General features: G+C 39.5%; 1 protein-coding gene across 3 annotated transcripts in view; it reads left to right on the top strand.

Moving 5' to 3' along the window:
* The window catches only part of nr6a1a (nuclear receptor subfamily 6, group A, member 1a), a 121,523-nt gene extending 110,031 nt beyond the window's left edge, over positions 1-11,492 (top strand). For all 3 annotated transcript variants that reach the window (XM_044110642.1, XM_044110641.1, XM_044110643.1), the window contains 4 exons: positions 325-579; positions 4,202-4,323; positions 4,409-4,561; positions 6,013-11,492. In XM_044110642.1, coding sequence (XP_043966577.1) covers positions 325-579; positions 4,202-4,323; positions 4,409-4,561; positions 6,013-6,143 — 661 coding nt within the window. In that variant the 3' untranslated portion in view covers positions 6,144-11,492. The remainder of the gene's footprint in view (positions 1-324; positions 580-4,201; positions 4,324-4,408; positions 4,562-6,012) is intronic.
* The last annotated feature ends 5,950 nt before the right edge of the window (positions 11,493-17,442 follow it).

Here is a 17,442-nt window from a genome sequence, read left to right as displayed (position 1 = left end):
ATTCATTCAGAAACCTCCCTATGACGCTTCATGAAAACAACAGAGCAGCAATGTAAAAGCTCACTTCCTGGTTTGACAACACTTGATTGGTTGTTGTTGCTACAGAGGATGACCCGGCCAGTTATTAGGATTACTTTTTCACATAGAGCCACCTGGATTTGAATGTTTTATTTGCCCTTTATAAATAGAATCATCATTTAAATTTGTCTTTGTCTATGAAATTAATAATTGAAGCAAAGTGTAAGAATGAAGCAAAACCAGAAGATATCTGTGAGGGGCAGCAGCAGTGTGACATCATGTGTCGCTGTGCCTGGTGTGTCCCAGGTACAAGGTAACCCAGGTGGAGCTGTTTGCCCTGCTGTGTCGCCTGGCGGATGAGCTGCTCTTCCGGCAGATCTCCTGGATCAAGAAGCTGCCTTTCTTTTGCGAGCTGTCCATAGAGGACTACACCTGCCTGCTCAGCTCCACCTGGCAGGAGCTCATCCTGCTGTCTTGCCTCACCATCTACAGCGCCCAGATCTTCGGAGACTTGGCCGACGTCACCGCCAAATACACACCATCTGATGATGAGCTGCAGGGGTGAGTGGCGTGGAGAGATGTGGAGCTGCAGTAACCTTTCTTTGTGTTTGGTGTTATGCTGATTTATCTTTTGCATTTGAAAAGAAAAGCCTGACTGGCCTAAACTAGAACATAATATCTTCAGTACTGGTGATGAAATGACTTAACCAGTTTTTGCACGATGTCAAAGATGTTACTAGGAGCGACCACTTCTGACCCCCTTAAATCTGCAGGGTTTTCCAAACATACGACAGTATCTGTTTTGCTCCAGCTTCCGTTCTGTCTGGAACCAGGCTGCCAGCTGCAGCAGTCAGCTGCTTTAGTTTGAATGTGTTGTGTGAAACAAACACCCAGAACACCCAGTCCTCTGCCAGAAGACAAGGTTAGCAGAAAGCTAGCGGTGTGCTTATCAGCCTACAAACCACATATTGTGTTAAAAACAGGAACAGAACAACAGGAATCCTATCTACGCTTGAAAGTGTGGGAGTTGTTTTCAATATTTCCCAGTTTTGGAAATGTACAGGTTAAAATGAAACACAACGTTTCCATATTAATATTGTATTAATATGGAAATTCTGTGGTCCATAAACAGTACAGACCAAAGGTTTGGACACACTTTCTAATTGAATTCAATGAGAAGGTGTGTCCAAACTTTTGGTCTGTACTGTAAATAGATTAACTTTTTTTAAAATTCTGAATATACAATAAGAAAATTTAAGTTATTCTCCGTGGGAATACTTTGGATACAAGATATGAGAAAAAAGACTAGAACAGTTTTCAAAGTTGCAAATATATATTTATTTTCTTATGATTTTCAGGTGAGACAGTCAGCAGGTTGAAATAATAAATACTCTGACACAAGTCCTGGCATGTATTGGAAACATATAAATGTTGATTTTATGACATAAAAATGTCCCTCTGACTACCTCCGATGAAAACTACTGAAAGATGTGAAGGAATCATGTTGGAATCCTGGAACACCCTCAGAAGGCATTGCTCACTGTTTTCTTTATACATTTATTATTAAAGTGAGTCATTTGTTTTCTCATACAAATATGTAAAAAAATTAAGTTGGATGACATATGTATTTATATTCCACAGTGCTGTTAAATGGTAAATAGCTTGTACTTGTAAAACGCTTTATTAAGTCCAGAGGATCTCAAAGCGCTTCAGACTACGTTCAGTCATTCACCATTCACACACACACACACACACACACACACACACACACACACCCTCACACACTGATGATGGTGATCTACTGTTAGTAAACACAGCTACTTTGGGGCAGAGCAAAGGCATGGTGAGGCTGCCGTGCACCGGGGCCACCGGGCCCTCTAACCACCACCACCAGCAGCAGGCAAGGCAGGTGAAGTCTCTTACACAAGTACACAATGACAGAGGCAACTTGGATCGAACCTGCAACCTGCCGATTGTGGGGCAAACCACCAACATCCCAAATGTCCCAAGCCTTAACATTTGCACAGTTATTCATAATGAATGTTTTAAAGTCCCAGTCCTAATTGAATCATATGTTTCAGTACATAAGAAAACGGAAGCCAAATTGATTTATTTTTTTTTTTCAGACATTGTGGTACATTCTGAGCTGATTGACTGCTAAATGTTTTAACATTTGAATCAAACAGTTTCCTTTTAAAATAAGGAGCACCACCATAATTTCCACTCTCTTGAGATCGCCTGAACATTAGCCACGCCCACCAACTTAAAAAAATTTTAAAAATCAGTCAGCAGGTGTTCATGTTGTAACAGGAAATATTTAAAAAGAACAATTTTCTAAACTGAAATACATACCAGTTAACCTAAACAAATAGAGTGAAATAGTTTTTCCAATCAATGCTTTGAAACACTAGTCCAGTAGCCTACCAGGAAAACTCATTGATCACCATGTTCAGTTTCCTCCTGCATACTCATCCACTAAAGTCGCATTCTCTTTAGGGTTGGAATTGAATTACTTCATCTTCTCTCTTCCTCAGTTTCTCTTCAGTCTTGATGTAAACATCCGGATATTAGCTGTGTCGCTGCTGACAGGGTGTTCAAAATGTTCAAAAAAAAAGTTCAAACTGATAAGTTACAGTATATATTTTGGAAATTGCTTAACAACTCTTCCCAGATTGCTTGGCAGCAACAGTTGCTTCTAAAACCCTCACTGCGGTGTTGGAAGCCACCTGTATTCTCCATGGTAGTTGTCTGAATAAACACCTGCTATTATTACAAGTATTAGTTCCAGACGAGATTTCTTTTCAATTATTAAATAATATCAGAACAAAGATAGAAAAATATCAAAAGAATGTTGTAAACTTACTTGGAATTTTTTTTTAAATGAGAGTATTTAATCCAGATGTATTAAAAGATCAAGTAGCTTCTATTTGTAAAACTGATACCAAAGGATAACGTCACATGGTGCTCAACATTAATCATTTAAATCATTTTTGCTTTATTTTTTTGCCAGAGCTGTTGTAAAATTAGCACTTCATTCTACTAATATTATGACTTTATTCTGCTAGCGAGTTTATTGTTGTATCGTTGACTTTTTACTCATGTTATTATGACTTTATTCTCGTAATCACATTTTTTTTCATAGCCTTTACATCATACTTCATACTTGATACAGTTGCTAGTTTCACTTCAATAATAGTTTTGCTGAGCTGTTCCTTGTCTGTTTTGTTTTAAATCACTGTCTTCTTAGCCTTTATTAATCAAACAGTAGCACAATTTAATTTCTGTATTTACTGGACATAAAATGCTTTAGCCATAGGAGCCTTCAGACGAAGCTGCTGTGATCAGGGTCGTTGGTTGTGTGTGTGTGTGTGTGTTATCTCACTCATTACAATAATCAGTGTCTCCCACAGCTGTCTTGTGCAGGCTGTTGGTATACACAGCATGTTGGCTTTCCCAGGTAGCCTGCTGGACTTCTGCCCTAATGATTCACCAAGAAGGATGTAGATATCAGGAGTTCCATGTTCCACGTTACAGAGGCGAGTCGTTCTGCTCTGGGAGCCCCGCGTCTCTCAACAGGGACATTATTTTTCTTGGTGAAGGGCCAGAGAAGGAATCTGTGAACAGGAGGACTCCCCGAGCCAGAGCTGTGACTAGCACTGTCTGGCATGAGAAAAACACAGCAGGTAGAAAGGGATGAGGGGCAAAGGGGGGTGGAGGTGAATGTGTAAATCACGCTTGAATTATCTGACTTTATGACACGCATCCGTGTGATATGTGGCTGTGCTGCGCCGCTCCGGACAGCCTTCCTTTGAGTTTAGAGCTTTCAGGAGGGGGGGTTGATTTACAGCAGCGATGGTTAACGTTGTCATAGAGATTAGGAGTTTAAGAGCCACAGAATCAGGGAGGCGATGATGAGGAAAATTAAACTTCATGAATGTTTCTATTTCCTCCAAAAATCTGTGGGAGAACGAGATGTTTTCAGCTCTTTGAGTGGATTTGACAGAATCCTCCCTCTTTTCTGAAACACACAAAATACTGTGAGAGTTTGTCTTGCAGAAAAAAATGCCGAAACATTTTACTGGATCTGTAAAAATGTAGTCATTTCTACAGATTCTGTGTAGAGAAACAAAACCATTTTAAACTTTTCTGTCCAACTGTGAAGTGTGTTTGTGTGATCCCACAGCTTCAGTGAAGATGGGATGGAAGTGATGGAGAGGCTGATATATCTGTTTCGTAAGTTCCATCAATTGAAGATCAGCAATGAGGAGTATGCCTGCATGAAGGCCATCAACTTCCTCAACCAAGGTGATGAAGAGCAGCCGTCTGCCGTCGCTGAGTCCAAACTGTCGTGACCACGTCACACAACCATAACGCTGCGGTCTCTGTCCAGATATCAGAGGACTGTCCAACGTCTCCCAGCTGGAGCAGCTGAACAAGCGCTACTGGTACGTCTGCCAGGACTACACCGAGTACAAGTACCCGCACCAGCCCAAGCGCTTTCCTGAGATCATGATGTGTCTGCCCGAGATCCGCTGCATCGCAGGTAAGGCCAGAGGCAGCCAGAGGGCAACACGCGAGTCCTCAAACATGCTTCTAGATCCGAATTTCAGAGGAAAAGCTGTATGTAACTTTTACACAATTATGTTTTTTCCATATTTGTTAAAACTGTTACCATGTGGGAACAGTATGACAGATAATTTGTGAAAAGATGGATCTTCTATTTCTCCCTGAGCTATTACTTTATACATATATATATATATATATATATATATATATATATATATATATATATATATATATATATATATATATATATATATATATATATATATATATATATATATATTATAAAAGTAGCATATAAAGCAGAATCAGCAGTCATCTGACATCCTAAGCCAAGAACAAAAAAAAGCCTCATTCTGATCCTGCCAGTCAGGTTGGGTTTCTTGGGAATGAGAGTAGCATCTAATCTATGGATGACAAAAGTCACAAATTACTTCTGATAATTAATTAATGGCTCCAAAAACAGAAAATGCTGCCATCGGGGACAAGAACAGGCCAACAGCAAATTCAGATGTTTTTAGCATCGGATTTAAAATACGCAAACCTCCCTTACATTCTGCCTAACTGACTGTAAACAAAAGGGTTCATTCAGGTGCTTGAATGAACCTGCATATGAAGGTTTCAATATCTGAAAACGTCTTGATATCCTATTTGCACAGTTCTGTAAAAAAAAAAAAAAAAAAAAAAAAGTTAGAATTAACTTTAAGGAGAGAACCAAGTGATTATTTGTATTGTGTTTAAACATTTAATTTGCACAGGAAGGTCATTTACTTAACACAAACTGATTTATTTAATGCAATAATTACTATTTCTACTGACTCAAGGACTTATTGATCTGTGGAGCTGAAATAAAAAGTTTTATTTTTTTATATGTTAAAGTTAGTGCAATTTGAGGATTTTTTTTTCTTTGACCAATTAGGTGTATCGGGTGTGTAAGATGTGTGTGAGAGAGAATTTTCAAAACTTATATTTTTTTCAGATTTTATTTTACTTTGTTCCTGCTATGTATTATCACAAGATATTTTTAACAACAGTGAATTGAAACATTTGATTTGTTTGTATCTCCAAAGTGCGGGTGGCCTTTTTAAATTTTGAAACTGAACCCAAACACATCACATCTACATCTACAAGCATAACTGAACTTCCTTCTCCCTCACTAAAACTTTTTTTCTAACCTTGTTATCTAGTTGCCATCGTGTTGACAATTAGCAGCAAAGCGCATTTTTTGGTTTGTTATTGTGAAATAATTTTGGCCTTCCTACCTGGAGAAGAAATACTTATTCCTGATGCCTTCTGATGTCTGCTCACAGATCTAATGATTCTGTTTATCCTGCTCTTGTATTCCAGTTACCTACATAACTAAGCCTAAAAGCTGAGGATGTGATGTTGTGTCTCTGAGTTTGACCTGCCTCTGTGTGGTTGTCCTCTCAGGGAAGCTGGTGAACGTCCCCCTGGAGCAGCTCCCCCTCCTGTTTAAAGCAGTCTTGCACTCCTGCAAATCCAGCCTGACCAGCTACCGGACCGGCCCGTCGCCCTGCGCGACCGCCCCCTCTGGAAACTAACCTATCCCGACTGCCGAGCCTAGGGACCGGTCTCCCCTCCTGTGAATGTGACAAGCAGCTAGTTCTTTTTTTTTTTTTTTTTTTTTTTTGTAATATTTTTCTTTATATATTTATTACACGACAGAGCTGAATGTATGCTGATTTACACTGTGCACATCTTCTGTACAAAACAAATGCTCAAAGATGCATTGGTCTTTGGAGTTTACAAGTGTATATCCAGTTTGCTCAATGTGTCGCCGTTGCCATTGTTAGACTAGACTTTAAAAGAGCTTATTTTATTCAGACAGGGCAGCAGGACACATTTGTGATTTGTGACTACCTCAGGAAGATGTTGTTGCTATTTTCAGGTACCTTTTCTTGCTTTGAATTGAAGAGTTGCCCGGTCTAAAATCAAGCCTGTGGATGCTTTGACATCTCAATCAGAGACTGAATGTTAAAATGAGCTGCAGAAATCAGAGTTTAGAAACATCAGTGTTGTGTTGCACTGAAAATGCAAAATCCATTAGCAGAATTTTAGCTACTTTATATGCATGGACTCTCAGTTATCCTGTACTCGGGAGGCGGTCCTGTCCATTTAACATTCCATGAGTTAAGTTGGCCGTTGTAGGATCTGTGGGATCACTGAAAAAGGAGCATACGGGTATTTTTTACAATCATAGACTAGGGATGTGAGGCTTTATTGCAGGGGAAGGGGAGGGTAGCTAGGTTTGCTGTTTTTGTTTCACTTTTCTTTCTAGACCAAAGTGTTATGCAATGCTTTCTTCAAACACCCACTAATGGGTAGGGAGCTGACAGCTCAACAAAGAATGAATATATATAAAGGAGAACTTTCTTATCAATGAAGGATGGTGATAAGAAATTAATCAATATGTAACAGAGGAGAGACCCTCAGCCGGGCAGACAAGTGGGTCACCAAAATTCCACCTCAATGCTGCTAATCAGAGCCATGCGTTAGTTGCAGGAAGTGGCTTCAGTCTCACAGGTTTCCAACAACACTGCCTTCATGTGGAAGCTTTCACTTTGTTCTGAAAAATCAACAAATGGGCTGCAGTCAGAGCAGTTGGTTCACTAAAGCCTTGCCAAGTTAAAGTTTATTTATAGAGGACATTTTGACCAAAGAACTTCACAATAATCACAGCGTCAGTAATCACGTGACCAGAAGAGAAAGAGAATCCGTCAGTTGGATCCCCTTTAATGTCGATCTCCAACATTAAAAGCTAATGTTGAGCCATTTTCACACGACCCTGGACAATAAGGTCCGATGTGTGTTGAATGTCGGACATTACTCTAATGCTGTTGTAACATTTTGAATCCTTTTACACCAGCTGAGCTCTTGGTCGTTTTCTTACATGCCAACCAGCTGGAAGTTCTGCAAAACCACCAAATCTCACCATGTGTTTGTGTTTCAGTTTCTAAAGCAGACATCTCAGTTCACTTGAAATGAGGCAAAACTAACTTCTTGCTGCAGCCACATATAGGAGCTTGTTGTAAGTCATTAACTCCTTAATGTTGATGGAAAAAGGGCCGATGGCAGATTGTTTCACTTAAAATGTTTCACAAGTGAAATAATCTGTCAGTCAAACTAACTTTTTCATCAATACTAGAGAATTGACTTAGAACAAGCTCCTATAACTTGCTGAAAAGTGATTTGTCAGCTAGTTTTGTCTTATTTAAAATGTATTAACATATTTGCATTAGAAACTTGATAACAATTCTTGGTAAGATTTTGTGGTCTTGTTAAATCAAGCCAAGTATAATAATGTTGATATTTAGCAGATTTTAAAGTCTAATAAGAATATTTTTTAAAAATGAGATGAAATCAGAGGTAGACTTTCATGTTTTTGAGAGGTTGTGTTTGGTGCACTGAACCAGTTCACATATGATCATCTTTAACAGAAGCACAGCAGACCCTGTTAATCTGAACAATATTGTGTACATGTAATGTTTTAGACGGGGAATCAGCTGGAAAATGGGAGTAATGCTGCATTCACTTGATCTTAGTGGTCAAAAACATCCAAGCACATTTTGACAGCGTTCCGGATGCAGGTCAGGATTCTCTTTCTGTTCTGGACACAAATCAAAACTCATGCAGTTGGCATACAGTGGTTCTTCATGAAGCTCCAGGCCTTTTTTGATTTTTGTGTTTGAGACTTTAACTCAAAGTCCTGATTGTTCACAAGTAAAACCAGAACTTTCCGGCTTCCAGCTAGCACTGAATGCAGCATTTGATCGATCATGTTTTTCTGATCTACACCTTGGAGTTTTAGAACAACTGAACGTGAGAAGAAATGTAGCTCATGACGGCGGCTCACGTCTTAAAGAACCAACGCTGAGTGATGGAATTTAGGTGACCTGCGTCTGGATGAGCCTCTGGGACAGATATGCACATTGTTTTAAAAGAATAGCCATAGAAAAAAAAAAGGTCTTTATTTTTAAAATGTGAGATGATCATTTCAGACCGCTTGAATATTTCCCCGTGGATTCTTCGGGGTTTTCGCGGTTTCACAATATGCGAACAATTAGAAGAGCAGGAAGATGCTGTTCTTGCAACAACTTTTTTTTTTTGTTGTAATTTTTTTTCCTTTTTATTTTTAATTTTTATTTTAACTTTTTTTTTTTTTTGCACACACCGATGAGGTTCAGAGACCTGGACGCTTGACCATGGCTGCTGCCCTCCCAGTGTGTTCCTCTGGCAGGTCCCTGCAGACCTGGATCTAAACAGGGTAAAGTGAGTGTTTTATGTTGCATTCAGGAGTTCCTCAGTGACTGTGCTGATGTACCTGTAGTGTTAGTAGATGTAGGTTTGGGGACATCGTAGGTCCTCTTGTAGAAAATTTCTTTTTTTTTTTTTTCTGCCCTTTTTTCACAGTATTTCACCCAAGCTTTGAGAGACAGTGGTTGTAGTCTGAAGGTGAGGGCCGGAGTGGGGGTGGGGGTGGGGGTCTTCTTCACCTCCTCCCTTATGTCTGACAGATGCCACCTGTCCTCCTCCAGTCAGCCTCGCTCCAGCCTTGCTGTGTGAAATGTGTTTTCCTCTGTAGTTATTTTGAATGTTTCCAGGGTTCTTTTTTTTTCTTTTGTTGTGCTTTCTTTTTTTTGCCAGTTGTTTTGTTGTTTTTTTGTTTGTTTTTTTTTGGCAGTGGGTCAAAGTGATCTCCATCGTATTCAGAAGTTTTAAAAAGATTTTTAAACCAAACTCTTTCCCTTGTCTCGTTCATCACATCGCAGCAGTCGGTGGTTTAGAACTCGGAAAGGAACGGATCTGGACTGGTGGAGGTTTTCTGTTCACAATGTTTTCCTCTAAACATGCGGCCTGTTTCCACGTTTGACTGGTCTAGAAATTTGTATCGCCTACCTGACAAATTAGAGATATACAGCAGCACATAAGGGCCACTGTAGGTAGAAAAGAAGAGAAAAGGATTAAATTTCTGCGGAGAAACTCAGAAACATTTAGATTAATGTCAGCAATTTTCCAGAAGAGACTATGGAAAAAGTAAAATAAATAAATTGCGAGAAAAAGAGCTGAGAATTTTTAGTCTTAAAATTTTCTGATACTATAGTCTTAATTTTTCTAGAACAAAATTCTGAAATTACGTTTTTTTTTCCCTTTAAATATTTCAGTTTCAAAAGTCAGAAAATTCCAAGTTTTGTTTTCTGGAAAATTTCTGAGATTGATCTAAAAATTTCAGAGTTTTCTCTTTTTTTTGACAGAAATGTACTACTCCTATATTTAAATCTACAATGGTTAATGAGCCATCATAAATATGGGCTCATTTTGTTTTCTGTTTAAGTGTTTCGCTGCCTGGAGGAGCGTGGGGATTCTGTCTTTTTTTCTAGCTCAGATTTATCTGTGCAGCTTTGTGTTCTGCATCATTCACCTTTGGACAGAAGACATCTTTGTAACCGACTGACTCGTTCCACTACATGACCTCAGGGATAAACCACTTTCTGTGAACACACACCTGAGCAAAAGCGGGTGTTTTTTGAAGGGAAATTCAGTCGACTAACTGCCTCTCCAACACATTCACAGCCGTCGACTTATTGTCTGCACAGAAAGGGAGTGTCAAACTTAGGCTGTCTGAAAAGGTTCCGTCGACACGTCACCTCGGTAACGCTCTGACCAGCGATCAGAGTCCACATCAGACAGTAACCGAGCAGCGGCATCGCTGCCTGACCTCCGACCTCCTGCTCTCTCTGGACGAAGGCTTCTTTTTCTTTCCTGTTTTTGTGATTTGACTGTGCAGACGAGGGAGAAGTCATTCATCATTTCTGTGCTGAAACTACCTCTCTTAAGTTGTCATTGTGTTTTTCTTATTTATTGCTTTCACTCCAACATTCTGTTCTGTTGTGTGTTATTGTTTTTCACTCGGTGCTCTCGCATTGATACCAAACTCTTAAATCTGGACACACATCAGAACCACTCCTTTCGTTCTACCTCAGACACTTCTTTTGTCCTTTGGCAGCTTTTATTTTGAAAACACCCAGAGTCCCTCGCGTCCCTTGACTTTCCTTTTATGTTTATGCTTTGTTTCTGTTAAATTGGCGTCATTTCATATTCCAACTCCTGCCCTCTCGTCATGAATCCAGGCCGGAGATGAAAGAACGTCAGTGGCGGTGCCACATCCACCGTATCAGAGCGTTATCATGCCGACGGCTGCATTGTTTTCTCCACATTACGATACGCCTCAGTGTGTGTGTGTGTGTTTGTGTTTATTTTTTAATCCCCATTGTGTTCCCTGATTATTGTTCCTTCAAGGCAACACAAAGCGCTATCATATCTGACTCTGTCAATGCTGCTTGTGATCGATTAGCAATGAGAGAATGGAGCTGTGGTCAAACCGACCTCTCCTGGTGTTGACGTGCGGTGGCGCTCCCGTGTGACCCTGGCGCCGTGGCACGAGAGCACAGACCCACTCTGAGCGGACCTCCGATGATGCGGATGGTGACGCAGCGGGGTGGGGGCGGGGCCTGCTCAGGCCTCAGTTCCACCCCGCAGATAACTTTACATCAAAGTGCCGGGCGTCACTAATGACACAGCCCACTTTATAATGTGAAGTCCTCATCGTTGGGTCTGATGTTCTCATGAAGCGGGGGACTCCTGGAATCTGAAACTGAGCCGTGACACTGCCATGACCTTTGAACAGGAGCCTGGTTTGCAGGAGTGAATGAATGTTGACATATCTCAGGGATTAAATACATTTATACGATTGAATCAATTCACTGAAACGTCTTTTGTTTTTTCTTCTCCCTCTTCAGAAATCTCTTGTCTGCTCTCATTACTGTAACTACCTGTGAAGAATGTGATCCATTACGTGTTTAAAGCATGTTTAGAATGTTTTAGGACTTGAAACCAAATAAATGTGAATGTTATACAAGTAAAAGCAGTTGGTCTCTTTGTTTTTTATGGTTCAGTCTGAGATGGTCTCAGGGTCACGAGTTCAAATCTTCGGACCAACATCTGACATCCGGTCCTCAGCAGAGCATTGATGGTAGATCCAGACTGACTTTGTCACCGTAGAAAGACACAACAGTGAATTTGGCAACAAAATGTTGTTGCTTGGATAAAGGAGTGCGCAGAAAATACTGAAAAACTATAAGAGTACATATACATTCAAGTGTTATTGGTACAAACAGGAAATATAAAAATTGATTGAATATACAATTATTAAAATATTACTAAACAAATAGAAGAGGAAACAATAAGAACAATATTGAACTGGATGACTGTCGAGCCGTCTGGATGCTAATAGGAGCTAACTGTTTCCAGTAAACGCCTGTTTGCTTTGAGATCTAGATGCAGGTTAAGATCGGAAAAATAAATAATTTCAGTAATTTAGCTGAAAACATAAAACTATACCTCTAACAGCCCTGTGATTCTCTGTGGGGGTTAAAGGTCAGGGGAGTTTGTTGATCAGTACAAACTGGGTCACAGTGATCTCTATCATATTCAGACCCATTGTGGGGTCTCCACAGACAGACTCTGCATTGACTGTGGAGTAACACAATGATTATTGGACCAGCTTCTGGTACCATTGTCAGTGCGGGTCAGAACCAAGTCCAGGTGGAAATCAAATCAGCCTCTCCATCCAGCAGAGGGAAGCAAGAAGTGTTCTGAAACGTCCTGCTGGACGGCTGGACTGACTGTGGAGTTCAGAAACCCAGTGGACCAGAACCAGCAGAGGACATGGCAACCCAAACCATCACTGACTGGAGTTCAGAAACCCAGTGGACCAGAACCAGCAGAGGACATGGCAACCCAAACCATCACTGACTGTGGAGTTCAGAAACCCAGTGGACCGATCATCTAGATGCATTTTATAAGAACTTATGAAAAAATGTATAAAATTTAACGATGTAGCTTGGCAATGTCCAACTAAAAACTGCTTTGATTTGATTGATATGATAATAGTTAAGCACAACACTGTTATCTTAAAGGTTCCATTTATGTGGCCCTCTAAAAGGCTTACAGCGGCCATATTTGGCCCCTGGGCCTTGAGTTTGACACGTTGTAGAGGGAGACGGTTTGTGCCCACTGGATAAGCCTTAATATGTTGGCATCATTACATACTTTTTCTATTCTGTTCCTATAATGTTCTCATTTGCTGAGAAACTGAGGTTGTGTTATTTATTTTATAAGCCATAATCATCAAAACGAACTGAAATAAGTGCTTGAAATTGTATCACTCTGTGTATAATGTATGAGTCTCCCTCTTTGATGATAATCTAATTTATTGAAACGCGTTTGCCCTGAACCTTTTGTATTCTCAAGAGCTGCTTATTTATCAGAAGTTCTCTGTAAATAGAGAACTTCTGATGAGACTGACTTGGCAGCTGTTAGATTGTCGCACATTACACACAAAGCACTAATATGTTCACAATAAAACACAAAGAAACGGAATCTGTTGTACTTGAGGAATATTATGACAGTGAAGTTTTATGAGGTTATCTGTGACTAGTGGCTGCAGAAGCAGCAGCAGATTCCAGAAAGAAGCTGAAGCTCATCCAGGAGCCGGGTTCAGACTGAGGCAGAGTCATTTAATCATCTGAACTGTGGATCTGTGAAAAGGTTTTGACCACCTGCAGGATCTGAGTCCAAATTCAAATCTGCAGCAAAGTCTGATAAAAATGTGCTGCATCTGAAAATCTGAAACTGTGAATTTGATCAAACCTCATCAGCTTACTTCTAAACTAAATGAAGATGTTTTTAGCTTTTGGACAGAAACAAGTGAAAACATCAATCTTCTGAATGTCAAATCTAAATTGAAATGCCTTTCAACAACAGTTTTAATGTAACAGTGGGAGGAGCTCAACCAGTAGCAGATGTTATTTAATAGCCACCATAGCTCCCCTATCAAAGCTACAATATAACTCAAACCACAAAACAGTCTTATATCTACAACAGCTCATCAGGACCATTGTAGACAGAAAAGAAAGGAAAAAAAAATGGTCAGAAAATGCTCGAGGATTAATCTCAGAAACATTCTCCTTTCTATCTATTCAATCTATTCTTTGATACTGAACATGTTAAGCTTACTAAAACTGGAATCAGCATGTTTTCTTCTAGAATCTGGGCTCCATGATGTATGAAATCAGGTGGAGCCTCTGCAGTCAGTCATGTTGCCTCTGCGCTGACGGATGGTCGCCTTTGCACTGCTGATTGCATCATGAGTAGAGCGGGCCACGGGTGCAGAAGGCGTCACTTTATTTCCTCAAGGCTGACGCAGTGGCTTTTTGACGAGTTGTCCCTAACACTACCCCCCTCCCAGCACCAGTCAAGGCTGCCGGTCCTCCTGGGAACAACAACAGGAGGGCCACAGGCCGATGGTTTCTACACATGATTATGCAAGAGGTCGCAACCCCAGCATCACTATCAGCTGTGAGATGATTATCTCTCATGAGATGGCATTATCAGTGTGCACCGTGTTTATTTGTCCGGCCGGTTGAGCCGTCTGCTTTCACCTTGGCGCGCGCCATCAGACGCCGCCCTTCACCTCGCCGGCCCCTGTGGTGTGTGTTATCTGCATCCTCTTTCTCTCCGATAACGCACATGGATGTTTGGAACGGAGATAAGATTCCTGGCCTCAGACTTCCAGCACCGCCACGGCTTTTGATGAGAACCGGGGATGAAAATCAACGATGACTGCTTAACATTCAGCTCTGATGGCTGCATTCATTTATTTTATGGTTCCGATTTGAAAAGATGCTTCAGTATGGTGAACATATGAAAGGAGTGTGTAATTTCAGGGCAGAGGGTAAAGCAGTGGGAGGCTGGCTGCTCCAGGTGTTTCTGTACAGATTTAAGCAGGGCACAAGAAAATATGATAGTAATTAAACCAAGGTCATAGAACTTCTGTATGATTAAACCCGTTTACAGCTGAAGTTCTGAGGGAAAGAGCAGTATGTATTTGATCACCAAGGCCATCGATTAAATGAGAAAACAAGAGACGTAAACTAAGGAAGACAAATTCTGACCTTTCTCTGAGAACATGCCTAAAGTTTAATGCTAGAAAAAGTCCTGCTTTAAAGGGACAGTTCACATTCCTTTAAAATAGAGTTTGCATCTTACCTGTTCTATTCCACCACTTAGTCAAAGAGTGATTTTTTTTTTTTTTTTTTTCAGCTGACAGCTTGTCGGAGTGGAACCATAAAAATTTGTTTTTTTCAAACATTTCAAAGTAACTTTCATTTGAAAAATGACCCAGCACTTTATGTGACTGTCATTTCAACACATTCAGATCAGATCAGATCATAGAACTCTAAAACATCGACGGATTTGATTTGCATACTGACTTTGCAGAAAAGCAAGCAGAACAAACTGACCTGTGTCAAAATTTACTTCACCCCAACACTCCTTGTGCCAACGTGGTTGCAGGAACTACCATGGCGAGTTCCAACAACCAACAGCGAATCCTTGATGTCACTGCGGTGGATTTTAAGCCCACTAGTCTTTGCAGAATTATTCGAATTCTGCCAAATCGTATGATTTGGACGTTTTATTTTGGATGTTTTATTTTTTAGGCTCTCAGAGTTGCAGACTTTATGCTCGAAATAATTCTAACCCCCAGGAGGATTAGCCTCTATCTGACACAGCTTAGCAAAGTGTTCTTAGCTCTTCCCAGCAAAAATTGCTCCACTCAGGTTAATTGCTGCTGTCTTAACGTATTGTTAACACACCTGTATGCTGCGTTTGAAGAGGCAGTAGCACCTGCTGATGGTTCTGTAAATCATTTGATATTTTCTCTTTTTTTCCACACGTTTTCAAATTTAGTTAGTTGTAATTGCTTTATGAAGCAAACATTGTAGATTATGTTTTGTATTGTTTCTTCCACAAGTTAGATTTAAATAAGTTTTAAACCTATTAAAGAGGAAATAATTTTTATATTATTCTACCAAAAATAAATAAATAAATAAATAAATAAATAAATAAATAAATAAATAAATAAATAAATAAATAAATAAATAAATAAATAAATATAGCATTATGAGAATCCTAAATTGACTAATTAGTCACTTGTGATGAATTGAGGATCAATCAATCAATGAATTTATTTGTACGACACATTTCAGTAATAGAGCAGTTCAAAGTGCTTTAAATCATAAAAAGACAAAATTAAAAAAAGTTATAAAAACAACATACAGTCACTGAGAAACCAGTAACAACCATTTTGTGGAGTGACATCATTAAAATCATTGGTCAATGTTTCATTTATTATAGTTGAAAAGCAACTCTAATCAGGGAGGTTTTCAGTCTAGATTAAAAGAGCCTGTTTGCAGCGAGAACCTCACCTTCATGTTGCACCTATTGTTATTAAATATTGCACTGCAGAGCATCGTCGGCAGCTAATGGTCAGCTGCAAAGGCGGCTATTGCTGTGATAAATCGTGCTCTCCAGAGAGGATGTTTGTTGTTTATTAATATCGTTTCCTCCAGTGTGATGATACGGCTGTTTGTCGTTTCCCACGGCGACCCTGAAACCTTCTGCGTCACTTTGGTCCCGTTCATGAAGCGATTCCAACATCAAATCTGCTGAACTTCACCAAACAGCAGCGGCTGAATCAGCAGCCACCGTTGTTTAGAGAATCATTTGTCCTGTGGGATAGAAATACATAATGTTGTCCCCCTGCATGACTGAACTCACTGCTGGGTCAAACTGATAACCCAGTTTCAGTCAAACCATAAATATTCCATATCTTTTTACCATGAAAATATTAACTTAATAGTATCTGTAAAGGTGAATAAACATCTCCTGGTTTCTAGTAAAATATTTCCATTCATAACAATATGCATAATATTAAGTTTTGTATTCAGACACAAACATCAGTGTGTTTAGTTGGATTTTTTAGGAGATAAAAAACACAAAGTAGAGCAGAATTATGAATTTATATATATATATATATATATATATATATATATATATATATATATATATATATATATATATATATATATATATATATATATATATATATATATATATATATATATGTTGGAGGCTCAGTCAGGCTTTTCTTCCTTCCATCCCAGACCTTTTCCACGTAGTTCTGGAGACCGGAAAAATCTCAGCAGGTTTTGTTGGAGCAGCAATCTGAGGGTTTTCCTCATTCATCCTGCCAATAAACTATCATCCAGCAGTTCCATTGTAAAAGATATAATAGATATAGATGAAAATTATATCATAATAATCATGATATAATTTGACAACATTTCACATATGTTAAAATGATTTTAATTTCTCTAAAAATGACACTAACTTTGTCTTTTTGTTTGGAGGCTGAGTTTGACCTTGAATTATCAGCTGATCAGCTGATACACTCACTCTCTGAGACCATTAAGCCCTTCTGTAAAATATATTTTACTGCTATTTATGTCATTGTTTGCAAATGTTTAACATGAGTTCACCCACCCCGTGCTACAATTAAAATGTACTGAGGAATCTGTCTGTTTTCACAATTAAAATCTTAAATAATTCAGATCAATCATCTCTGGGTTCTGGTTCTGTTGGATGTTTCCTTCTGTTACTACATACATGCTGGGGTATCAGGATGACATCTGTTGTGAATTAGCCTTATAGAAATAAACTGAATTGAATATTCCTAAACAAAGATGGAGCCAAAACCGTAGGTTTGTGCAGAACTAAGTACAAACTGGAAAAATGCATAAAGCCCTGAAGGAGCCCTAAGGAGGCATCGCTCCTGACGGTGTCAGACTGTCCATACAATTGAAGTCAGTCCCAAACGAGATGAAGATGTTTCAGAAGGTGAAGTCCAAGCCCTCCATCCAGCTCAGTTTGGTGTTGGCC

Source organism: Gambusia affinis, linkage group LG03 (assembly GCF_019740435.1).
Source record: "Gambusia affinis linkage group LG03, SWU_Gaff_1.0, whole genome shotgun sequence".
NCBI classification, from domain to species: Eukaryota; Metazoa; Chordata; class Actinopteri; order Cyprinodontiformes; family Poeciliidae; genus Gambusia; species Gambusia affinis.
The sequence above is the reverse complement of the archived record's forward strand: the minus strand, read 5'-3'. Positions and strand labels throughout refer to the sequence as shown.